The sequence below is a fragment of the Podarcis muralis genome, chromosome 7 (assembly GCF_964188315.1).
Source record: "Podarcis muralis chromosome 7, rPodMur119.hap1.1, whole genome shotgun sequence".
Classification (NCBI taxonomy): domain Eukaryota; kingdom Metazoa; phylum Chordata; class Lepidosauria; order Squamata; family Lacertidae; genus Podarcis; species Podarcis muralis.
In genome coordinates, this window is record NC_135661.1 from 67,583,176 (window position 1) to 67,610,485 (window position 27,310).

Below are 27,310 nucleotides of genomic sequence, written 5' to 3' on the forward strand. Positions count from 1 at the left end.
GGGGAGCATTAGGAGCCGACGTAGGAATTGGTTTTGCAGAGTCTCAAGGGGAGCAAGATCTGTCATCACGGCCCAGAGCGGGGCACAGTTTTGCAGCAACAAAAAAAGGTGTGCCAAGTTTGACTATAAATGCATTCATGAAAATAGCATACACAAATTTAGGGGGAATTGCTTGCAAAAATGTATGCATTCGGGAAAATTTGCACTAGCACACTGATTAATTTTCATGAGGACTTAAAAAAAACCACCCCAAAAATTGACAACTGACGTGGAAGTGTGATGAGCTGAACTTAAAAGGATGGAAAAAATAAGAAACTGGAATTGACAAAATTATCCATATTTATGCTAACCACCCTAAACCAAACTGGAATTCTTAGAATGCTATAATAATAATAATAATAATAATAATAATAATAATAATAATAATAATAATAAATGCTGCTTCCAATGTGACCATGCAATACATATAACCAGAATGCATGTGGCTAGCAGCTATTTGAGAAATACGCAACCCCAGACCAAATAGACCAAGGCTGTGTAAACACCATGCATTTAGTGCACACACACCTCCAAGAATCCTGGGAACTGTAGTTTCCCCCACATAGCGCTACAGTTCTCAGCACCCTTAATAACACTTCCCAGGTTCTGTGTTGTTGTTTTTTGGTGGGGGTGTTATGTGCTTTCCCCCTCCTATCTCCAAAATGAAAAGTGCTCATTTTTTTTTTTTTTTGCATTCAAGCAATTTTATGATCGCACCACCACACCAGGCAGGATTTCATATGGGAAGCAGAATTTTAATCTGGCATGCTAAGAACTGGAGTTTTACTGCTGCTGATTTTAAAGACAATTTCCTAGTTCTTAAGAATGCAATGAAAAATGTGTGTAGGTGATGTTCGTTGAAAGCTTTTGTGATAGGGCTCAGGAGTTGACATTATCAGGCACCTGCCAAGGCCTGTGACCCAGCAAGGGACCCACTGCTAACCTTAGAGCTCTCTTGCTCTGCTGTTCCTCCCTACAGATACTTCTGCCTGCACATCTCTCCTCCGTAGTGGAATGTGCAGTGACAGGAGCACAGAGAGCAGGCAGCTATCTCTGTTCTGCTTTAGCCTTTGCCTCTGGGTGGCCAATCACATTAGACCCAAGAAGAAGAGGGCAAACGAATGATGGGCAGGGCTGGCTGTGGCAAGGAGGAGTGGGGCAGGACACTTGCCCAAGGGCCTCCATGAATATGGAATTGGCAGGGTACCTTTGAATGGTGCTCTTTCATCTGGCAACCCTCCCTAAAATTGCCATGGTATGAGTCCAGCTGTGATGATGCTCTGAATGTGGGAAGAGCCATCATGTAGTGGCAGAGGGTCTGCTTTGTGTGGAGAAGGTTCCAGGTTCAATCTCTGGCATCTCCAGGCAAGGCTGGGAATGTTCCTTATGTAAAACCCTGGAGAGCCAGTCAGCGCAGACAATACAGAGTGAGATGGGATGAACCTGACTCGGCATGCAGCAGCTGCCTAAGTTCCTAACGTGATCTGATTCAGTGGGATTTTTTTTGGCTCAGGACTCTGTACCAGGCAGATCTCTAGCTTGAGCTAAACCCTGCTGATATCACAAACTTGTGGAGGAAGCAGAGGCAAGATTAGCAGGAGCGCAGAGATTACAATCAGGCTGAGCCAGCTTCCTGCACCTAACTGCAAGATTATTTGCCAAATAACTCTTCAGGGCCACAGTGAGCAATGTTCAGTGCTGATGTGTGCATCAAAAAACAGATTGTGAGTTGGAGCTAATATCTTGGTACAGGCACTGAATACATTTTCCACGATATTTTCCTGGATGAAAAGGATAGTTGGCAGCTGTTTGCAGTTCAGTGGCATTCTTATTCTAAGGCTATGGGCTCAAGCATAATAATAATTTAAAAAAAAATGAGCTAGACCTTGCAAAACCTTTGTCCGTGCACCGGGAAAGGTAACGAATGGATGCATGGATATTTGGGGGGAATCACAGCTAAAGAATCCCCGACAGATGGAGTCACATACTTTTATGTTTGGATTCATTGAGGGTACCTTCTGGATTTTGCATTTCTTGCCCTCTTGTGCAACAGACCTGCTTCCGTTTAAAAACAAAACAGCAGACCTTTGCAGTAAGGAAAGTGATGGGGGAAAAGAAATGCTGGAAAACACCAAGTGCTTGATGTGGTATTGTGTTCCCTCCCTACAAACAAATCAAAACGGGATTTCCAATAAACAGCCGTCATCACAAAACCTCCCCACAGACTTTCTGCAAACAAATCAGGATAAACAGGTTGTCTGGAAGCGACTTGACTGGGGACCAGTATAAGCCGTGAAGCATATGTGCTTGGTTTCCTGCTAGAAGCGACGAGATGGGCTGCTATCCAGAGCTGCCTTGGAAACCTTCATGAGTTTTACTGTTGTTTTGGGTGTCAGGTCTATTTCCTGGCAGCTGAGAATTCTATACCAGCCAAGGACGATATGAAGGACAAGGCGGGCAGGAGACGAAAAGGCAGCTTCTATGATGGAAGACTTAGAGAACTGCCAAGCATATGGAGCCGCTCTGCCCTTGTAACTGGCGTGTCCCTGATGTATCATGATTTGTAGTGATTAAGCAGCTAGTTAAAGACACAATGAATTTAGAGGCACACTTGGAAGGGATTTAAGATTTAAGGAGGCAGTGCAAGGATGAAGGAAGGCAATGATTTATTTATTTATTTATTAAGCAGTGGCGGGGGAAATATGGCTCCAGAAGGTGTGGCCCAAAGTAGGTCCATCCAGCCCATACTCTTTCTCCCCCCCCCCCACACTTGAATGCAGGGTTGCCAACTTGAATAAAATATGGGGTGGGGGGCAGGTAAGCCCGGCCCCACATAATCAATCACAAGATGCAGCACATGCGCACCATTTGAATGGTAATGCTCATTAACTTGGGGGGGGGTCTAGCCCCCTAAAAAAAATTATTGGGGGCACCAAAGGGACCTCCGTACTTAGGAGTTGGCTCCTATGCTTATTATTTCATTTCATGCTGTGCAACTTTGTATTGTGCATGGCTGTTAACATGGAAATAAAATGGAACAGAATTGCATCATTGCTGCTGTTGCTAATGACAAACACTGCGGAAGATAAGGAGTGAGAATTTCCCCCTTCTCCTCCTCCTCAAGTGTTGATGTTTCCTAACAAGGCTCTTGTGCCTTGAGCAGCTGCGTGGAAGACAGAGATGTCCCTTCCCTCCCATGCCCAGCTCATTCATCATGTTCTGATTGCACTATAAGCGACGGAAATGACTCTTCTGGAAAACATGAAAGTTCTCAGCTAGCTAAGCAGGACCAAAAAGATAAGAAGAGATGGAAAGAACAGTTGAGTGCCTGTGCAGGGGTCTCGATATGATCAAAGGTTCCTAGACGGAAAGATCAACCACATTAGAAGTAATGTAAAGAGAGAGAGAGAGAGAGAAAGTTGACATGCGTTCTTAGCTATTTGCAAATGGATCAGACATGGTGGCTATCGGATTGGATTTTATTTACTCTGACTGCTTCTCTTTCATTCATTCACTCTCTACAGATTCTCAGTAATTATGCAATACACAGACGAATTACTTGCCCCGTGTCCTTCACTCACAGAAGAAAATGCGCCTTCGGTTCCTCAGATCAATGGATTGTTTTGTGGATGTATTCCTCAACATGTCATTGACACAATAATAGTTCATTAGCGGTGGATTTATACTGGACCATCCACACATCATTCTGGTTGGTTAGCTGCTCTGCAGTGCTTCCCTAATGTCATTGTATTATTGCTGTTTAGTGGGGTGCCCTTGTGCTACAGCACAACAGAAGAGGGAGAGATAAAAAAAGACCTGGAATAATTGTGGCATGAAATGTTACAGAATTTCAACAGGAAGCTATAGGCCCTGCCCTGCTTTGGAATGAAGCAGTGTGTCCACCACTTTCATGTTCTCCACACTTTGTCTGGTTGAACACAAGAAGAACCCTGCTGAATCTGCCCAAAAGCTCATCTAGCCCAGTATTGTGTTCTCACAGTGGCCCACCAGATGCTTATGGGAAGCCGGGAAGCAGGAAGTGAGGGCTAACAGCACTCTCCCAAGAACTGATATTCAGAGGCATAATGCTATGTAACAGTTTAGGGTTGTTCCAGAGATCTTGTGTGTGTTTGTGTGTGATATAGTAACATTTTAATGCATCTAACCCAATGGCCTTTGCAAGACCACTATGGCCATACATTCACAACAAACTAATGGTTGACAGGAAATGATGACCGAGAATATAAGGAAATCATACATAAAATCTGTACCCACCATATTTGCCACTCCTATAAATCAATTCGGGTAAAATCGCTAACAGAATTCATTTTTTAAAACAACAACAACAACCATGTGCTGAGTTGTTTCCTAGCAGCTGGTGCACATAAAACCATCCTATATATAATATAATCCTGGTTAAATATTAAAAATTCTGCCTATATATACCTTGGGGTGTTTTATTTATTTATTCCAGTACTGGGAAATTATATTTGCAAAGAATTTCCCCCTTGGCTCAGCATATAATGGGCAGAATAATAAATAGTGAATTATACATCCAATTCAATTGCATCCAAATAGTTTTATGCCTTTTCTCTCTCCCCTCCCCAGTGTGTGTGTACATGGCAGCGCTGCTTTGGGGATGGTGGGTACCATTGGAATAGGCACTGTGGGAGAACATGGCGTCTATTTGGTAGTGGAAGAGTGATGATACTCATTTATTTGCATTGTTTATACGCTGCCCTAGAACTTAAGAGTTGGTAGTACCAAAGAGAGAGAAAAAGACAAATACATTTGTTTATTGCATTTATATCCCACCTCTTCTCCAAGGAGCTCCAGGTGGTGTTTAACCTCCAACAGCAACCCTGTGAGATAGGTCAGGCTGAGAGGCAGTGACTGGCCCAAGTGGGGATTTGAACCCTGGTCTCCTGGGCCGTAGTCTGACACTTTAACCACTACACCACACTCATAAATGAGGGGGTTGAACCTCAGGCCTGGGGACCCAAGTGCCACCATCCAGGCTATCAGAAATCTCCCCAGGCCACAACCACTATTCCACACCCCGGCCCTGATTTGCACCTTCCTCATGTGTCTTTGGGATGTGGGTGGTGCTGTGGGTTAAACCACAGAGCCTAGGACTTGCCGATCAGAAGGTCGGTGGTTCGAATTCCCGCGACGGGGTGAGCTCCCATTGCTCGGTCTCTGCTCCTGCCAACCAAGCAGTTCGAAAGCACGTCAAAGTGCAAGTGGATAAATAGGTACCACTCCAGCGGGAAGGTAAACAGCGTTTCTGTGCGCTGCTCTGGTTCGCCAGAAGCGGCTTAGTCATGCTGGCCACATGACCCGGAAGCTGTACGCCGGCTCCCATGGCCAATAAAGCGAGATGAGCGCCGCAACCCCAGAGTCGGCCATGACTGGACCTAATGGTCAGGGGTCCCTTTACCTTTACCTTTACATGTGTCTTTGCCTGGCTGAAACATGTCATTGAACCATGACAATATTTCTTGCTTGCCTGGATGGAGAAAGAAAGAGGGGTGTGTGCAGAAACTAGTTCTGTGTACAAAGGTAAAACTTTACATTTGATGCTCTGTCTGATTTTATCTCTGGTTCTGCCCCCCACTGGTATGTGGCCCCTGGAAGCTTACACAGAAAGAATGTGGCCCTCCTGTTGGAAAAAAGTTTTCCATCCCTGACATAAAGAGACATCCATCTCCAGCCACTGCTTCTCTCTCCATAACGTGACACAGTCTTATTTTGTGGATTTCACTAAGCACGAATATAATCCCTGTCGTACATGTACTATCCATCTGTGTGGGAATTAGGGGCAGGGGTGAACCTAATGCTACAGGTAATGTTCAGTATCATCCTCCTCCCCTCGTGCCAGTGGTACAAACCCATACGCTTAGCTCTCTCTCTGTCTCTGGACCATACCACTTTTCAGGTGGTCAGTACTGTGACTGGATGTTCCCCAATGCAAAGCATTCATCACATACAGAAAACATGATGCCAGGTGGAAGGGTTCAAAAGGGATATTGATAAACTGGAACGTGTGTAGAGGAGGGTGACCAACATGATAAAGGATCTGGAAACCAAGCCTTATGAGGAACGGTTGAGGGAGCTGGGTATGTGTAGCCTGGAGAAGAGAAGCCTAAGATTTGATATGACAGCCATCTTCAAATATCTGTAGGGCTGTGGAAGATGGACCTGAATCAATGGGTTCAAATTACAAGGAAGGAGATTCTGACTAAACATTAGGAAGAACTTTCTGACAGTAAGAGCTGTTGGGCAGTGGAATGGGCTACCTCAGAAGGTGGACTCTCCTTCTTTAGAGGCTTTTAAGCAGAGATTGAATGACCGTATGCTAGGCATACTTCATCTGTGATCCCTTTGCACCCATTCCAACTCCACAATTCTATGATTCAATGCTTCTCCTCCAGCCTTCTTCCTGAAATGCTAGCTGTACACATGCAGTGCTTTTTCCTAATACTTCATGGGGGAGCATTCCATCATAATAGCAGCCCCCCCCCCCCCGGGAGTCTGAAGTAATATAGCTCTGAGATAGATACGCCACTTCAATGAGCACCAGGCCTAAATAGATCTGGGGCAGCATTTCCATCTCTTCCAGACAGTGAAGTGCCAACAGAAGCATCATTAACACTTCCGTTTCAGTTTTTGCAATTACAATTCTATTGACACCAGCTTCCACCAATACCCCTGGAAACCATTTGGCAGCGGAGGAATTTTCACTCTGATTTGCCCGCCACTTAATGGTGCTATCAGAGATAATTGCCAAAGCCTGAATCCTAGCAACAAATTGAGTCCCACCAGAGCCGAACGCCTCTTGTACGATTGCCTGGTGCCCAGTTTGCCAATGCTTCGAAGATTTGCAAAGATAAAACTGAGCTACATTTTTTTAAAGCCCTTTGGCTCAAAGGTTATGTGATACAGCCCCACCCAAGCTAGAAAGAGCTTCAGTGGGGTGGGGAACATATGGATTTCCAGGCATGGTTGGACACCGAATTCCACCCTTCCTGATCATTGGTCATGCTGGCTGGGGCTGATGGGAGTTGGAGTCCCCCAGTCCTCCTTCTCCATTGGAAACAGGTTCAGGGGAGAAATGCAATTAAATCTGCATTGAAAAGCAAACCTACTAAATTAGCATTTTCTGAAAAAATGTGCAAACTGGAAATTCGCACATTTCTGAATTTTGCAGAGTGGTTCCCCAGCCAAGTAAGGTGTACAAAAATGAATAGACTAAAGGAAAGTGTGCACAAAAGTCCACATAACAGCGAAAATGACACACCAAAACCACATTATATTCAGGAAAATTGTTGCATACGTAAGGCAAAATTGCAAAAAGAAAAAGAAAAAGAAAAAGAAGAAAGAAAGAAAGAAAGAAAGAAAGAAAGAAAGAAAGAAAGAAAGAAAGAAAGAATGTGAGAGGGGAATGTGCACTAAAATTCTGCCTCCTATCCAGGAGAATATGGAAAAACAAAATTTCTGGAGAAATGAATTTAAGACTGGGGGGGGGGGGATTAGAGAGTGAGAGAATGGAAATTGACAGAGCCAGCCACACCTAGTTGAAGATCAGAGCTATGTGTGATACCTGCAGGTCAGAACAGAGGTGTGTGGGCCAATTGGCGTGGGCCTATGATTTTGAGGGGCCTACTCTGAGCCCCCCTGTTAGAGGCAGAGAAATTAGCCTGCTTCCTCAAGTGCCCATTGCCAGGGTTCAAGTAAGATTCAGTTGCCCCCTGCCCAGTCAGTTTTTCCTCAAGGAGTGGTGATGGAGCACCTTCTTTTCCTTTGCTTCCAGTAGCAAAATGTAGAGCCAGTGTGGTGTAACGGTTAGAGTGTTGAACTATGAACTAGAGGACCAGGGTCCAAATAACTACTCAGCCTTGAAGCTCACTGAGGGGGCCTCGGGCCAGTACCTGCCTCTCACCCGAAACTATCTCACAGGGTAGTTTTGAGGATAAAATTATGGGAGCAAGGGGGAAACGATGTGCTCCATTTTGAGCTCCTTAGAGAAAAAGGTGGCATATAAGTGCATCAATAATAACTTTAAAAAATGGGTTGGTGAAAAAAAACCAGGTTGGTGGGAAAAAATTCCCGTTATAAACCAACATAAATAAATTTGATATCTGAAATAATTTTATGGGATCCAAGGGCACTTAAACACAAACACTGAATATCTACTTATTCCCACAGCAAAGTAATTTAAAAATGAACAGTCTGTGCTGACACAACATCAGCAGTGGGAACAACTACAGCTCACAAAGCATCAGAGAACCCAACTGCGTTTCAGCCTTGGTCTTCCTCAGTGGACTCTGAGGACCACGGCAGATGTGGCTTGACAAATAAGACCATTTATATATACACAGAACACAAGTAACGCTGTCAGCTGGGGCTAGTAATAATAATATTTATCTAGCCTTTGAGCAGCTTACACAAATATATGAATACATTGCCCAGTCAAATAGGCTCTGAAAGAACTCGGTCTGTCCTTCCAAATGTAGCAAGTGTCTTAAACTGGTACAGCTAGCAAGCCATCAAATAGTACTATACATCCTGGGACTCGCAGCCAACGGTATGACTTGTCACATATTTTTGTGCATGCCAAAGGTCACCTTAGGCTAGAGCCTGGACCAGCCTGGGGGCTGAGGCAGCTGCCTCAGGTGGCAAAATCCCAGGGGCATCACTGTGGGATCCCCCATCACCAGGCAAGTGAGGAGAACCAGTGGTGGCTCCCAGGTTCTGGTGAAATCTCAAAAGAGCCCTGCAATGATCTTGTGGGGCTTTCGTTAGATTTTGCTGGAACTCAAAAGCCCCTGCTGCAGCTGCACAACCCTGGGAAGTGAGGTTTGGGTGGGAGTGCAGGTCAACACCTTCCCATTTTGCCTTAGGTGGCTTAATGAGATGGGCCACCCTGACTAGAGCAGTGTTGAGAGTGATATGTGCTGGGTCCCTCAAGGCAGCTTCTGTAAGTTCTCCATTTGGAGAACTGGTAAATAAAAGCCAGTGACCTCTCTCAGCTGCATGAGTCTTATAGAAGCTTTAACAATGGCAGATTTCCGCCCTGAGCTTCTTGTGGTAATAGGAAGCTGTCTTATACCTGTTGGAGTTTGGTAAATGCCTTGTGGTGCCGTGCAGAAAGAAATGGTCTGCAAATGTGCAGTGGGGAAATATGCACATTTGCATAATTTATATTTATTTTGCATAATTTATTCCGGTTTTGCTGGTAATGAGGAAGGGCAAGGAGGCACGCACGACACTGAAGCTCTCTGGCTTCCATGGTTTCAAAAAGCATCATTCATCATAAGGGCTAGAAATGAGCCATTTCAAAAATGAAACCTGAGGTTCCAGATGAATTCTGCTGTCAATACCATATTCTTTGCTTTCTCTCCTTCCACAGATATATGAGATGCACATGAAATGCACTGAAATGTACTGGAGGATAAACCTTAAATAATAAACAATATTGGGATAGGAACTCACTTCAAACTCTGATACGTGTTTATATATTCATGGAGTGAATCAGGGCTGGAAGTCCACAACCTTGGCAAGAACAGTGACATTTGATTGGTCTCTCTTGGCAAATCCTAGGGCCACATCCACACCATACATTTAAAGGACTCTTATACCACTTTAACAGGCATGGCCTGTTAAATCCTGGGAATTGTAGTTTGTTAGGGACGCGGGTGGCGCTGTGGGTAAAACCTCAGCGCCTAGGACTTGCTGATCGCATGGTCGGCGGTTCGAATCCCCACGGCGGGGTGAGCTCCCGTCGTTCGGTCCCAGCTCCTGCCCACCTAGCAGTTCGAAAGCACCCTTAAGTGCAAGTAGATAAATAGGTACCGCTTTATAGCGGGAAGGTAAACGACGTTCCGTGTGCTGCTCTGGTGCTGGTTCGCCAGAGCAGCTTCGTCACGCTGGCCACGTGACCCGGAAGTGTCTGCGGACAGTGCTGGCTCCCGGCCTCTAGAGTGAGATGAGCGCACAACCCTAGAGTCTGTCAAGACTGGCCCGTACGGGCAGGGGTACCTTTACCTTTACCTTTAAGGGTGCTGAGAGTGGTTAGGAGACCCCTATTCCCCGCACAGAGCTACGATTTCCAGAGTTCTTTAACAACTTGTCCTCCTTCCCAGGGGAATCTAGAACTTGTAACCCTGTGAGGCGAGTGTGAGCTCCGGACAACTCTCAACAGCCTTAAAAAACTACAGTTCCCAGAGTTCTTTGGGGGAAGCCATGGCTGTAAAGGTAGCCTAAAGCACTTGAAAAGTACGGCGCAAGTGTGACCTGGGGGGAAATGATTATAGGAACAATAGCATGGTTGATTATCTTTGATGGTATAGATTTCAGAGCTTCATAGAGAAACACAGTGAAAGACGCAGTAGTTCCACTCTGTAGTTTCCCAGTGTGATTGCCACAGTCTCTATAGTTCCTTCCACTACTATCTAGGCAGATGTAAAGACTTCTGCCCACATTCTCCAACTTTGTGGCATGTTTACAAACCACAAAGGTGACAGAGTAGGCATCAAAAAGCAGTAGAACACACCCGTTGCATGCAGAAGGAAGACCCCACCTTCATTGTCTGGCATCGTAAAAGGATTGTGTAGCAGGGGAAATGAAAGGCCTCTGGCTGAGAGCTCAAAGAGTTGCTGCCAGTCAGAGTAAACAATACTCTGAGTAACAATACTCAGAGTAACAATAGGTAATCCCATGGTCTGATGCTGAATAAGGCAGCTTGGCAAATTCATTAACCTTCTAAGAGACTAGCCATTATTTTCATATGGAACCACATGGTTGGAAGTCTGTCAGCCTGAATTAACAGTCTCTGGAGATTTTTATTTGAATTTATATCCCAACCTTCCCGCAGAAGGAACCCAGGATGGCAAACACATACACTTTTTTAAAAGCCTTCTAAAACATCTGAAAACAGTTAAAACATCTTTAGTTAAACTAGCCATAACAATTCAATTACATCTCTTTTAAATCTATTTAACATTCGATTTATGGGATGGACTTTTGCTCCAAAAAGCTCCCAATGGCATACATGGTTCTCCCTGATCCTCATTTTATCCTCACAAAAATCCTGTGAGGTTGGTTAGGCTGAGTCAGAGACTGGTCTCCAAGGTCACCCAGTGAGCTTTATGGCCAAGTGGAAATTCGACTTCTGACCTCCCAGCTCCTACTGTGACACTTTAACCACTATACCACACTGGCTCCCATCTTGGTGTTACTGAGAACAGTTTTTTTCTGCAGCATAACTTTAATATTCCAAGTGGTTTTCATCTGCACTCTATTCAGTGAGGCAAATTATTGGTAACCCCATTTCACAGATGTGGATCTGAAGGATAAAAGGTATTGCCATTTTGCCAAGCCCATTTCATGAAGCCACATTTGATCATGGATTTTCCCATCCCTAGTGATACATCCAGAAGATCGCACAAGCCCATCTTTAAAAGGCCTCCTTCTGATGCCATGTTTATCCTGAAGATAAAGAAAACAAGCTACAAACATTCCATCAGAGCAAATCTGCTGAAGGAGGTATACTGGCCATGTGGGGAGCCAAAGCAAGTGGTGTGTGGGAGAAGTCCAATTCCATTCTCATTTGAAGGTGCCTGCCTAATTGATACTTTCCTAAACAACACACAAACCCAAACATAGCCATTATTTGCAACCCACGCTGCCTGAATTTTGCGGTGCAGTATATCAGCCAAATAATGTATACAAAATGCATATTCTAAGGTAAAATGTGCACCAAAATACATTAGTTTAGAGGAAAACACCACATAAATGTGAATATTAGACCAAATTGCTTACAAAAAAGGGAGATGTTTGCATAAAACTGCTGAAGAATTCTCATGAAGTCTTTTAATTATAATAATAATAACAACAACAACAACAACAAACTGGTGTGAAAATCTGGAGAACTGAACTTATGAGTGGAAAAATGAGAAAATAAGAGAAACCAAAACTGACGGATTTGCTGATCTTTAGCTGGGCCACCTGCTATTCTCTTTTTCCCCCATACCCCATCTCTCTCTCTCTCTCTCTCTCTCTCTCTCTCTCTCCTCCACAATTACCAAACTACTGGGGGAGGGGGAGGTCTGACCCAGTCACTTCTAGAGGGCTGTTGTTACGAGGGCCACATAAAAAGTGACTGAGGGCCACAGGTTGACTGCCCTTTGTTACAGTACATAAACCTGATGTGCTTAGAAGAGCCATATCTTTTGAGAAGTAGTAAAACACAAACCTGTAACCTTGGTAAATAAAGGCAGGCTCCCATTGCACCTGGCCACTGTGCCATACATAGTACCTGCAAGATTAATCTTTCCTAATAAAACTCTGGCCCTGGATGTTAGTCCCCTTTGGGAGCTAGACCAGAGAGAAGGTTAATAAGTGCTCAACCACCAAGCAGGCAAGGTTGTTTACAGCCTCAATAGAGGCAGCATTTTATAGGGTGGGTTTTATTTTCCTCTAGTGAGTCACTGCCGATTTCGTTCTCAGCCAAAGCCAAGCCAGAACGACCTTGCGATGTGGTTGCTATGTTCTAAGTGTGATAGCAAAAGAAGAAAAGAAGGAAGGAAGGAAGATAGGAAAGGTGAATAAAGAGAATCGGGACAGGCTAAAATGTAAAATTCAGCTGTGCTGGCTAAATTCCCCATCTCCTGTGGGTTGTGCTGTGTATACCTAAACACAGGGCTTAGGGCTCATCCATACTCCCACTTGTCCATGCCTAGGGAGCAAGGATCTGAGCAGTTTCCTGCTTGCCCCTCTCCTGTCCCAGGGAAAAATGCACTCTTTAGTGCTAAATTGGAGCAAATGTCAAACTGGAGAAAACCCAAATTGCCGTTTGCTCTGACTGAGTGCTAAAGAGCCATTTTCCCTGGAGGAAAACAGCAGGACGAGAGGTCTTGTGGATTGCCCTTTAGTGCACCACCCTGCCTAGACTTAGACTAACATTTGTCATCTTTTTGGGCTTCCTGGAAAGCAATGATTCTGGAACAGCCTCTAAGAGGTAACTGTTTTGGTCATTAACCTCAGTTCACTTCATAGATGTGCACTTCATTCTCCATTTATCAGTGAATATGGGTGCTCTGGACAGAATGGGTGGTAGTGGGAGGGGAGCAGTTTTCTTTGGGGGTCTTTCTTGACTTCTCACAAACCCTTTCTAATGGTTTGCAGCTGAGTCGGGGAACAACCAGAAGATGTGTTCTGAACTGACTGTGGTACCTGAGCCATTTTCAAAGGCAGCCTCATGAAGATCACATTGTGGTAGTCCAGCATCAAGTTCCTCAGGGCATAGATGATTGTGACCAAACTCTTTATGCCCTGGTATGCAGACCTCTTGGAAGGAAATTTGATATAGACTCTGGCAATGGCTCGCTGAGTCCAGTGGGGCTTTCCCCCATGTAAACAGGCATAAAATCACAGACTTAGAAAGAAGGGGAGATTCAGGAACACTCTTCAATACAACTAAAGTGCGGAACCTTGTCTTCTTTCGCATCTGGCAAAAGAAGACAACACATTGAAAGTCTACTCAGAAGTAAGTTCCTGTGGATATAATCTCACAGTCTTTGTCTATGATCTTTGAGAATTCTTGGAGAACAGGTGAGGTCCTTGCAGACTGGAGGTGAGCAAATGTCCCCATCTTCCAAAAAAAAAAAAAAGAGGTGTGTGAGAAGACCCAGGTAACTATCAACCAGTGAGCTTGACATGGATGGTGGGTGGGAAACAAGATCAGGGCAAAGAGCTTGGCCATGCCCTGGAGGAGAGCCATGGCCCAGTGAGCACAGCACACTCTTGTTTTGCATGCAAGAAATCCCTGGTTCACTCCTTGGCATTTCCAAGAAGGGGTAGAAAAGAGTTCCCTTTTAACAGCACCCTTAATAACTACAGTTCCCAGAATTCTTTGGGGGGAAGCCATGGTTGTTTAAAGCAGTATGATACTGCTTTAAATGTTTAGTACCAATGAGGTCTCTCTCTCTCCCTCTCTTCCCCTCCTTTGCCTCCTTCCACAGGGCTTCTCTTCTTAATTCCATTGCCCTCTGTTTGGGGCTCCATGGAATTAGGCACAAGGTTACAAATGTCCCACTCCAGGTGGGTCTGACCCAGTATATGGCCACTTCCTATGTCCCTATCCCTTTCTCCAATGATCACCAGAAATGGTTTGCCTGGAGGGGTGGAACCTATGCTGGCAGGGAGCTTGCTGTATGATAATCATGGTACTTAACTAGACAGGAAAAGCCATTACATAGACAATGGAACTGGTTTGGCGAGCTTGCTCATATATCACACACACACACACACACACACACACACACACACAGGTTTTGGGAAGAGCACTGAGTATCATCCAGTCGGACACTCCCCCCATCTCATAACAGTGTACTATTTTTTGCAAACGATTACCCCTAATATAATGCATTTTATGTGCCATTTCCACAAATTCCCCCATGATAATTTTGTTTCTGTTCACATATTGCTTTAAAATGTGTGAAAGAGGTAGTTTGTCATTCAAATGCAAGCAAAAGCACATTCCTCTCCCCCCCCCCTTTGTAGTTCTGAGATATCGCAGATGTTTCTCTCCCATGATCCTGCGCATAGGTCAAGGAAGCACTTACAGACCTATTTCCTTTTATCCCCAGGTTAACACTGGGAGCTGGTAAGTTGCACAGGCCACCCAGTGAGCTTCATGCCTTATCAAGGATTTGAACCCAGATCTGCCACCTACTGCATGCACACTCATCCTGCTAGCTTAACTACTCTGTGTCCTAGTTTCCCTATATGTATAAAAGGAGAATCCTATCTATGACGTGCTTTGAAATCAGAAGCGCAGACATTCTGTGCTAAACGTTAGTCAGCTAGCCTAAGGGGTGGGGAAAGATAACAGCTGGCACAATTTAGAACCACTGAGACTGTAAATGTGTGAAATTGGCATTTCAAAGGATAGAACTGGCACTTGGGAAGAACTGAAGAAAATGACCCTGAAATAGCAGAGGCACCAGCAAAGTAGCAGGAAGCGAGATACAGGGCAGTTATATAATTCCTGTCCTTAAAAAAGCAAAACAAAACATTTCACCCCATCCTAGAAGTCAGAGTTTGGGAACGTGAGGCTCAACAGATGTTGTTGGATTCTAGCTCCCATCAGCCCCGGCCAGCAGTAAGGGATGATGGGAGTTGTAGTCCAGCAACTTCTGGAGGGTTTCCGGTTCCTTATCCCTGTGTGAAAGGTAGAAAGAACTGGGTTCTGTGCTGGGCTCCAGAGGCTCACAGATTTCCCCTGCTAAAACGTGTTGATTGGAAAGTTCCATTGATTTCAGTGCAGGGATGGAATTTGTAGGGTGGGGGAAGAAACCAACCTATGCAGATATCTTAAAGAGATGATGATTCTAGCTGGCTTCTGGAAGGAAAACAGCTGGCGATCAGTGCTATTCCCCGAACTGGATGGAAGTCTGAAGGCAGGCAGGTGGAGGCTGATGAAGGGCAGAAAGAGGTTGGTGGAGCAGTGTCCCCATTTGTCCTGACAGGCCAGCCTCTACTGGTAAATGGACACCTGGGAACCTTGACTGATCAAGGCTCTTGGACAGCTGCCCCCCCCCCCCTGTTTCCGTGGAATAAACCCCCTTCAAATAATACTGTGCGTTTGTTCACTGAAGAATAAAGTAGTGGGAACACTTCTCTCTCTTTCTCTCAAAACATAGGCTACTGTTTATATTTATCAAAGAGACCATCAGAGTAATTCCCAGGAGATGACAGAAGCTTTGGTTGACCAGGCTGCCAGTGAAAGTTTCCAGCTTAATGCGCTGCAACTGTGAAAAAGGAAAATGTCACTCTGTTGGGAAAAGAACTTAAAAGAAAACAGCAGGCCTTGCAGCTCCATTATAGAGTCTAAGAGTGTTTGCAGAACACTCTGTGCTCTTGGAATTACCGCATTTTTAAAATGTTCTGCGAGAGCTGCAGAAGATGCGCACACACAAAATGCCCAGCAAAAAGGATCACCTCTTGCTTACAGGGAACGATCAGCATCTTCCTTACAAAGAAAGGCTTAAGCCAGACGTGGGGAACCTTCAGCCCTCCAGATGTTGCTGAACTACAACTCCTATAAACCCTGGCCATTGTCCATGCTTACTTGGGCTGATGGGAGTTGTAGTTCTGGGCCAAAGTATCCCCACGCCTGCATTAAGCAGCTGCCAATATTTCACTTGGGGAAAAAGCAATCTGGGCATGCCAGGGCAGAGAGCTGTGAAAATTGTGAATGATGTGGAGATTGCAAAGGGAAGTAAATGTCAACATATTGTAATCCAATGATTTTGACTTGCTAGAAGTGGCACTGTTAATCAGTGCTATTGTCTGACAAGTTTGCAGAATAAAAAATTCCAAGAAATGTACAAGTTACCTGTGGGATTCATTGCTATAGGCCAGGGGTGAGGAATGCTTTGTCTTGTTGAAGGCTGCATTCCCTTGGGCAAAACCTTCTTAATTTATGTTTCCATCTCTATTCCGCCTGTTCTTTGAGAAGTTTAAGGTGGCCTTATCCTTCCAGGATCAATCTATACCACTGCCCAGAGAAAGAGAGAGCAGAAGCTTATCCTCTCATTCCACATAGGAGAAGGGTCATAGCTCAGTGGTAGATCATCTACTTTGCATGCAGAATGACCCAGGTTCAATCCCTAGCATCTCCAGGTAGAGCTAGGAATGTCCCCTGCCTGAAGGCCTGGAGAGCCACTCAGTGTAGACAATAGAGATATTGATGGACCAATGATTTGATTCAGCATAATGCAGCTTCTTATGTTCTGGTAACTGCTCACATGTTTGGAAAGAGCATATAAACAGGCAGTGACATCAAGGAGGTGGAGTGCCAGGGAACTCTTGGGATTGACTATTGGTCTTCTACTGGGATGTGGGCCTCAGCAGATGCCTCACATTGCTGACTCCAAGTACTGGATCCAATTGTAAGTCATGACCCATTGCTGGTTGAAGAACAGGGAACCTATGGGATAAAGCCACCAGACATTACCCCTAGCTCCCAATTAGCTCTTGTAGTTACTAGGCAACTCTAAATGTATGCAACACTCCAAAACTCAAACTCAATTAAAAATATTATGTCTGAAGAGTATATGTAATCCTTTCTGGTTGTCTCCCTGGTGGTTTTTAAAATAAATCATTTGTGCTCCTCCGCAGCAACTGGGATCTCTGTCATTCTGCTGCTGTTGAGAAAGCTGACTCCGCAGGAGGGGATTTGTTACAATTCTCAACATGCTCAGGATTACATTTGCCAGTTCTGATCATCATATACAGCTTAACCATAGCTTTCCGACTTGTGCAGCTTTTCCAGCAGGGGTTTCAATGAGAGCAGAGCCAAATTGTCACAGGGTACTTTGCCCTTCCCTACCCTACACCTGAGAAATTTTCCACGATTTGCTCTTTCATCTAGGAAAGGAAAGGCAATTTGCAGAATTCCACCCCCAACCCGAATACTCTCTGCCATTCATTGGGGGTGGGGGGGAGAGGGAGGTTAGTTGCTTCCATTCCACCAAGTTCCATTCCACCCAGCACTACCCTGGAACAATACTAGGTCTGGGCCATAGTGCAGGATGCAAAATGGTGGCAGTGCTGCCAAGCCCACAGCTGAGAGGTCGGGCATCTGCTTTACATGCAGAAGGTTCAATCCTCAGCATCTCCAGCATAGCTGGGAATTTTCGCTGCCTGAAACCCCTGAGATTGGCTGCCGCTCAGTGTTGGCAATACTGAGTTAGATGGGCAGGTGGTGTAGGCAGCTTCCTCTATTCCTAAAGCTGTTGCTGGTACTTGCAGCAGAAAACAATTAAAACTTTGATGCTGCTACTGCTAATGGTGAGCCCCATCCCCAAGGAACAGTTGGAGAATTTCCACACCCTCTGGAGAAATTCACTGGAATTTCTCTGTCTTCAAATAAAGGTAGAGAATGCAAAGAGTTATGGAATGCTGTGTGTATAGCTCTGGTAGTCACACTTCAAAATATATATTTATAGACTGCCTCTCACATCAAGCACCCACTTATACCTCAATTGCCAGAATTTGTTTCATTTTTTAAATAAAAAAGTCTGAATAATTATATGCCAAAGAAGTATATTACACTTACAACGATAAAGAGCCAAGAGTTATGTGATTCTATTCTTTTGCACCATCGTTTTTCAAGTATTACTACATGAACATTTTTATACATCTGTATGCTTTGCTGTTTGTATCTGTTTATGTGCTAGTTACTTTAGGAAACCTGGAGTGTAGATGAGCATCATATTGCCTGCATAAGAAAGTGAGAATTGTTCTCTCTATTTTTCTTTTTTTCTTTTTGCAGAACCAGTATAGAAACATCTTCCTTCACATGGAGAGCGAAGAGTCAGATGGGAATTAAAGAAAATCCATGCAGACCAGCTTGACATTTAGATGTTCAGAAAACCCCATGAAGTTCACCTAGTCCAATCCCTGCTCCACACAGGATCTGCAGTACAGTCTGCAACCAGTGGTGGCTTGTGCCCATTGGGACTGGTAGTGCTGAAGGCAGGGAGACCAACAGCTGATGGAGTCAGAGCCAAGGACAGGCAGGGCCAAACAACTGTAGTGCTGCTCCACATCCTCCTCTCTGTTGAATTCTACAAGGGCAACACTGAGCCACAGCCGCCCCTGGACTGTTGAAGGCAAGAAGTGGGGGTTGGCTGAGGTTGGTGGAGCAGTGCCCCATTTGCCCTGATGAACCAGCCTCCCCTGACTAAAACGACAGCATCCCTGACAGATGCCTGCCCAGCTTCTGCTTAAATTCCATCAGTGAAGAAGAACTTGCCGCTTCTGTTTCACTGCGAAACAACTCTTAACATTAGGAAGTGTCCCCTAAAGTCTAGCTAGAATATGTATCCCTGCAATTTCCACCCACTGGTCCTTAAGCTGCACCTCTGTCCCATCCCAAAGCAACATTCTTGGAATGGGAAAGCCAGTAAACCTAAATAGAAGTGGGAGAACTTTGGCCCTTCAGCTCCCCACCCCTCTTGTAAGGGCTCCAAGTTGCTGTACTTGTGCCACTGACACTCTGCTATCTCACCTCAATAACCACCACTGGTCACACATTGCCAGGCAATTTTGGGAGTTTGGGGGAAGAAATTCAGGGGACACATATGCAACATTCCCCCCCCCCAATTTAATTTCCTAAGTAGAATTTGCATTTTCTAACCACAGAAATTGATGACCTTGTTATGCAAAGTTAGAATCTTCTGACTCCAGGAATCTTGTAGCCTTGCCAGAGCTTCCACTTTTGCCAAATACAGAGGGAGGATGTGAATCTAAGGATGACTCTTCTCTCTCTTTTAGATTGTTGCATGCATGAGTACAGATCACTTCTGCCTACAATCTTGGATATTCTACACAAAGCATGACTCAGAAAAAAACATAGAAAAACAGCAAAGGTATAGCATGCAGATCAAGGGAAGTAATAGTACTGCTCTAGTCTGTCTTGGTCAGACCACACCTGCAATGCTGTGTGTAGTTCTGGGTGCCACAATTTAAGAAGGACATTGACAAGCTGGAACATGTGCAGAGGAAGGCGACCAGGATGCATTACATGTAATGCCTTAAGAGAAAACTTAATGAAAATGATTTATAGGTGGTACATGACACCAGTTAAGCTTCAAAAAAATCTACCATTTGCCCGATAATAAATGTTGGAAATGTAATGAGACTGAAGGTACATTCTTTCACCTTTGGTGGACATGCCCAAGGATTAAGGCATTCTGGGAGATGATTTATAATGAAATGAAAAAGGTATTTAAATATACCTTCCTTAAGAAACCAGAGGCCTTTCTCCTGGGCATGGTCGGCCAATTGGTGTTAAAGAAGGATAGAACTTTCTTTATGTATGCAACAACAGCAGCAAGAATACTCATCGCGAAATATTGGAAGACACAAGATTTACCCACCAGGGAAGAGTGGCAGATGAAGTTGATGGACTACATGGAATTGGCGGAAATGACTGGCAGAATCCGAGACCAGGGAGAAGAGTCGGTGGAAGAAGACTGTAAAAAGTTTAAAGACTATTTACAGAAATACTGTAAAATTAATGAATGTTAGAAAGATGTTGGAATGAAGTTATATGGCTTTAGTAGAAATGTTATAAGGAATTAAGTATAAATAGATTATTAGAGCATTAAAGGGAAAAATAAGGTTAGAATGTGTTAAGACAATTATAGGATAGAAAACAGAGGAAGATGGAAAGGAATTGCTGAAACAATTAATAGAAGTGGAATACAAAAAGGGAGGTGTGAGGAGGTCGTGGAAATTAGTGAAAGAAAGATAAGATATTGAAATTGGACTGTGTTTTAAATGGTTTTTGTTTTGTTTTGTTAGTTGTATGTTAGTGGTTTGCAGTTGTTGTTTTTTGTATTGTATTGTATTATTGTATGTTTTTTCTTTTTTGGTTTTTTTGTAGTGTTGTGTTCAATTTGTTGGAAAACTAATAAATATTATTATATATATAAAAAAGGAAGGCGACCAGGATGATCAAGGGTCTGCAAACCAAGCCTTAAGAGGAATGGCTGAAGGAGTAGGATATGTTTAGCCTGCAAAAGAGGGAACTGAGAGGAGCTATGATAGCCATCTTTAAATATCTGTAGGGCTGTTACATAGAAAAGGGAACAAGCTTGTTTTCTCTTGCTCCAAAGGGTAGGACCAATAGATTCAAGTTACAAGAAAAGAGATTCTGACTAAGCATCAGGAAGAACTTTCTGATGGTGAGGGTTGTTCAACATTGGAATAGACTCCCTTGGGAGATGCTGGACTCTCCTTGCTTGGAGGTTTTTAAAGCAGAGGTTGGATGGCCATCTGTCATGTATTATCTAGCTGAGATTCCAGTGTTGCAGAGAGTTGAACTAGATAACCCTCAGTGTTCCCTCCAACTCTACAATTCCATGACTCTATGAACACTAGAACGAGCGTTCTTCTCTGCAATCCTCCCCTCCAAACGTGTGAATGCCAACAGCCTCCCAACGAACTGTGATTTTCATGGGATGCAGGTCTGTGCAGATGTACACATGTCTTGCAAAACAAGTACCTTGAAATAAAAAGCCACTATGAGTCACTCTCTTGTTTGCCCAAACCCGTTAACACCTGAGGAACTTGCTTTCATGGAGGCTATATATGAGCACAAGCGATGCTAGAAAACAGTTAATGCAAAACACAATTTTGAGAGCAAAGCTCTCACCATAACCCTAAGCATGAGAGTAAAACCATTGCTTGTGCTCCCCTAATTACCTCCATTCAAAATTAAAATACTGGGTTGGGATGGAGCAATGATTTGCTTTTGTATACAAGACAGTTTCTTATATTTATTAGACAGGAAGCATTTTGATGGCACACAGTAAGCATTTAAGGAAGGTGCAGAATTCATTCTGTTGATCCAGTGGCAGAATTTATTATATAAGATTGTGATTTCATGGATAGTCCTGCTGAGTATGGTTACCCCTGCCACTTCAGCAAGAGGCACCTGCTGCTGTAAATGTCTCCCTACAATAAAAAGACTGCATTGCTTATTCATTTCATTTATGAATCGCTTCCCTTAAAGCATCCCAAAGTGATTTAACCATAAAAACGCATAGAAAAAACACTTCCAATTTCATTTATTATGAACCAATCCAAGAGTCAAAGGAACATGCCATGTTCAAGATAAGTAGGTGCTTATACATGCACAATACACACATTGTGTATGTACAGTATACTCGCACTGCAATGAAATCAGAGTTGGCACTCTTGCATGCAGGCACATGTGGTCAATGTGAAAGAACTAAATCATGTTCCCCCACGCCCAGTTCATAAACACTCAGATCAATATATCTAGTATTCATTGTGCAGCTGGTCTCTCGGATTAGAAGCTACTCCATTAGAAAAGCAATACATTTCCTGTTATGAAATGCACCCCTCCACTCAAATGCACCCACATGTAACATCCACAGAATGGACAGAATCATAGAGCCCATACATAAAATCAAAGTCCCATGCAATGAACTGCGATTGCCTGTCCCAACCCCCATAATAACATATGGTGGTCCTCTTGTTGTTTTGCATTCACAAGTGCACACATTAAGCCTGCGATCCTATGCTTAGCATGCAAACCCCACTGAATTCAGCTTCTAAGCTGGTGTGCCTAGGATTGCGCTGGGAGACAAAACTGTCTCCTGAAGCTGAAAGAAACCCCCACGTTCTAACATCCTGCTGCTCTGCTCCCTTCCATATAGTAATATATTGCTTAATGAAGAGGCAAGGTAGGGTCCTCAGCCAATCCGAAAATATCTGGATTTCTTAGGTGAGAGGGTACTTGATGCAACATGCTACATTCTCTCCCAGACACAATCTGCATTATCCCATACATTCTCTCTCCGCCCACTTATCTTTATGATTGTATTACACACCGTTCAGTGAACATGCACGTGATGTCTTTCTTCCCCAGACACGCACACATGCACACACTTTTCTCTCCAAGTTAGTGCCACATACACTTCTACCGATCATCCTGCACAATACACAGCATAGCCTCTTGCTATCCTCGCTGCCTCTATATTCCTTGGGGCGCCCACCCAAGGGGAGACGTGCATAGGACTTGCCCGTGGAAGCATCTAGGGATAAGCCCCTTAGATCCCGGCTACCTGCCCTTACCTGACAATGCCGTACATGACCAGGATGTTCCCCAAAAGCCCCACCACGCAGACGACTGAATACAGGGCAGTGATGGCGATGGCGATGATGATTGAAGTCGTGTTCTTGATCGGGGACTGACTCGTGGCGTTGGACGTCGTGAGAGAAGTCGACCCGAAGTCTTGAAAGGTGCTGTTGTAGGGGAAATCGGGGTAGGGTTCAGCACCGGGAAAGGTGGACGGCTCCATCTCTGCCGGGAGCTTCTGGATCCACCCCGAGGTCGGGCAGACGGGGAATACTACAGGCTTCCTGGGAGCTGTCCCGTCCTCGTGGTGCTGAAATAAGCGAAGTGCATCGAAATAAACCCAAAACTTAACCAGGGGGTGAGGTGGGGAGTTACCTACCAAGGTAACGACGGGCTCTCTCAGTAGCAACTATGCTAACCAGAAAGGTCTGACATCTCCTCTAGTCTTTCTGCAAATACTGTTACAGACACAGCACTGCCCTCCCTCCCTCTTTGGTCTGCTGCTGAGCATCTGAGCACGAGAAACCGTGAATCTGCAAGCTCTTCTAATGGTTGTGATTTCTTTCTCTCTTTCCCCCCCTTCTTTTTTTTTTTTTTTAAAGGAGGGGATATCTGACATCTCTCTTGGACGTCGGGAACGACGTACGGGGCTGCAGATTAAAGGGAGGGGGCTGCCCATCAAAACCCTTTAAGGATTGGTGGGGAGAGCAGTTTTACACATTGCTCTCAGCTGCCTTGGAAATGCGGTGCCCCTGCCTAACGCGTGTTTCTTAGGGAGCTACTGATATCATTAGAGATCTCTAATAGATGTTAACAATGGAGGCATCTATTAGAGATGTTTAACTGCATTTGAATGGGGGGGGGGGGAGGGTTGGAGAAGGTTCCCAGTGAATTTATCGTCGAACATCCAAGCAAAACAGCCACTTTATTTTCTTTCTTTTTAAGGCTAATTATAGACGGAAGAAACAGCCACTATGTTCCACCAGAAGCAGTGGAATTGGTTAGCATTAAGCACACAACGTCGGAATAGCAAAAGCACCCAGAGAGGCATTGTCCACGGCAGCCCACCAGTTTTAGAATTCTTTCCCCCTTATTACAGCTCAGTTGTATAGAGCACATGCAATGTGGGCAGAAGGCTCAGTCCCTGGCATCTTCCAGTAGGGCTGGAGAAGAAAGACTCTTGTCTGCAACCCTGGAGAGCAGTTGCCAGCGAGTGCAGCCATCACTGAGTCAGCTGGATCAATGGTCTGACTCGAGATAAGTAGGCTTCCTACACAGGATAATTTAGCATTTTTTAAACAGTCATTTTGGCATGGGGTGTCTATCAGTCCAAATAATAATAATAATAATAATAATAATAATAATAATAATAATAATAATTGCTCCAAACAACAACTTTAAACACTGGCCAGTTCAATAGCTTTGTGTCTGAACAGAGTCCATCTATAGAGGTTTTAAAAGTACCAGATAGACCTTATCTTCCAATAGTTACAAAGAAAGAGGAGGCTTGCGTGCTTTCCATTAAAAAAAAATGGCAGTCATTTTATCTGTAAACATATTTCCACTACTTAATTGCATTAGTACTTTCTCTTTGCATAAAATATGGGTTTGTTGCCTTCCTTCCTGAGCACCCTCTTTTTATTCTCAACTCCCCTTCTACATGTTTTTTTAAAAACCAAAAACAAAATCCTTACATCTATATGATTTGAATAATAAGAATAATTTTTAAAACCCTACACTTCCTCTAAATAGCTCAGGCCAGCGTATATAGTTCTCCCCCCACCCAACTGTATCCTCATAACAACCCTAGAGTTAGGCTGAGAGACAGTGACAGGTCCAATAACACTTTGTAAGCTTTGCAACTGGGTGGGAATTTGAACCCAGATCTTCTTGATGCATTGTTAGTTGGACACCCTGGTCTCTCAAAACATTGCCTGTCTCTCCCCCCCTTCTCCAAATCAGTCCTATTGATAACTGGGTAATCTTTTAATCAAGGACAGCCCTTAGATCTTGCACAGGAAGAGTTCTGTTTTATAATTCCCAGCAAGTTATGTAACTGAATTCATATCCTCATATATGGAGAATATGAAATATCTGTGAGTATTAGATTAGAGACCACCTCTTCAACATTAAACAAGATAAAACCAGGAAGCAGATGGGAAGAAGTGTGCTTGATTCCCAACCCTCCTCCCACCCTTGCTAATAGAAAAGAAGCAGTTTAGGCCTCCAGATATTCTACAGAGGGATGAAAATTGGAACCCAGAACTTCAAAGCAGATTTATGCCATGCAACTGATTGCATCTTAATGTCTTCCACAATGACACCCAACTGCTTGTTTTTTAGTTTTTTATTAAATCCTGTTATAATTCTTCTTGTTGTTCTCTCTCTCTCTCTCTCTCTCTCTCTCTCTCTCTCTCACACACACACACACACACACACACACACACACACCTCCCCACCTTTCTATTTCTTGCCAAGCTACATCTGTTTGCTTAAGTACCATGTCAGGTCTATGCTCCACCATGCCACAGGGGGCTCCCAAGATGCGTCAGGGATGAACACCCAGCTCCCCTCCATTAACACCCACATTCAGGAAAAAAAGAAATGGTCTGAATGAGGAAGATGAGGAAATGGAATCAAACTTTCGTCAATGTTTACCTCTTGACAGAGGCTGTGTACACATGTCCATTTACTCTGCATCCAATGCACTCCCACCACTGGTTTGGTAAGCAGTGTGCATGTTAACCACAATCCATATCTAGCCTGCTGTTTCTTATGAAATACTGCATTTTGGTGCATTTTTCCTCAAGTCAGCATCAAACTGAATTGAGAAAAAAGAAGAACCTAGCAACGTTTTAAGCCGATAATGTGTACACAGCCAGAGCATTTTCAGGAAGACTTCTTTTACATTTGGAGTTTAGTAATTCACTTTAAAAAAAAATTATTGCTTTAAAAAATCCCTTATTACCAAAATCCTCTCTTCTACTTTCCCTGTTTGTTTGTTTGTTTGTTTGTTTGTCTGCCTGCCTGCCTGCCTGCCTGCCTGTCTGTTTGTCTGTCAGCAGCAATCATGTCTGTACACTTGCCTCTCAAGCATCTTGCCATCCCATAATTTAGGGATATGGAAACTGAGGCCCTCTAGCTTTTGCTGTACTGGAACTCCCACCATCCCTGGTCATGGGCCAAGCTGGCTACGACTAATGGGAGCTGGACTCTCACCACAACTGGAGGGCCGCATATCTCTCAACCCTGCCATAATTAAAGCAGCAATGCTTAAGGCACATAGGGGGGAAACCACTTGAGTTTGATGTGACATACTTCTGAGGAATCAGGCTTATAATCACACAGCCCAAGAGAAATAAAAAATAGTATACATTTGGGGTTTTCCTATTCATTGTTTTGTTTTTCACACTGTTGCTGCTGTTTGCATGCATGCAAGATTGCACCTGCAATCTATCACAAAGGGGATTTAGAACAAAATGATGCAGCGTGGAATGCTGTTTTTCAGGGTTCTAGACACTTTGATCCACTGTCCCCCAGTTTTCCTCCTCCCTCGAGAATAAGCTGGCATTCCATGGCCACCGAGCATGCACATTGGGCTATGGGGGGCGCTTTCTTTCTCTTCCTTAGATTCCCCCCCTCTTAAATCCTTTTGCTCTTTCTGCAAATCTTGGGTCTTCCTGAAGTCTGCTTATACTTATGAATGGATAATGCCATGTTGGCTACAACGGCGCTCACAGCCCAGATATCGGAAATGCATGGAAAGGTGGAGTAGTAGCATCTGGACTTCACCTAAAGCTGGCATTTCTCTCCCGAAGAAGAGTTCTGTCCCACTCAAAAGCTTGCTGCATAGCTGGATGTTTGGTCTTGTCTTGTTTTCCCCCCAAAGCATCACTTTGCCTTTTTCCAGTTCCAAGTAGTGAGAGGTTCCAGGGGTAGCACTAAAGAATTTTGTTTGTTTCCAGTGGTTGCTGCTGCAGCCAATGGCAATAAGACCGACAGTAGGTGGAGCCCAAGCCACTGACACTCACAGCCAACTAATTCTAGGTATCTGATGAGTTCTACAAAGGCAGCTGAGAACTAAGGAGGAGGAATTTGGCAAACAGTGTCACCCCCCAGGACTGGATCCAAGCAAGGAGACAGGCAGATAAGGGCAGGCTGGCAGTAACTGAGCTTGGTGGGGCAGCGGCCCATTTGCCCAAATCATGCATAGGCAGACTCGGCCCTCCAGATGTTTTGGGACTACAACTCCCATCATCCCTAGCTAACAGGACCAGTGGTCAGGGATGATGGGAGTTGTAGTCCCAAAACATCTGGAGGTCCGAGTTTGCCTATGCCTGGCCCAAATGGACCAGCCTCCACCATTCACTTCATTTGGCTGGGAGAGAAATAATGATTTATGCTGCCTCTGTGATACCTGCTTTACTGACAAGCATGTAAGCAGGGGTCAGTGGAGGCATATACACTGCCATCAGCGGATCACACAGCTGCTAAGCCTGCACCAGCTCCCCAAAGACAATACCAAGCATGTTTCAGCTCACCTTGTTCACATCTTCACCTGATTTTCTTACTCAGCCAAACTGGGCA

General features: G+C 44.3%; 1 protein-coding gene across 1 annotated transcript in view; it reads right to left on the reverse strand.

Annotated features, from left to right (window-relative positions):
• Positions 1-23,274, reverse strand: part of OPRD1 (opioid receptor delta 1) — a 40,956-nt gene extending 17,682 nt beyond the window's left edge. Inside the window, exon 1 of the mRNA XM_028738666.2 lies at positions 22,720-23,274. Within this exon, the coding sequence (XP_028594499.1) occupies positions 22,720-22,946 (227 nt within the window). The 5' untranslated portion in view covers positions 22,947-23,274. The remainder of the gene's footprint in view (positions 1-22,719) is intronic.
• Positions 23,275-27,310: the final 4,036 nt, after the last annotated feature.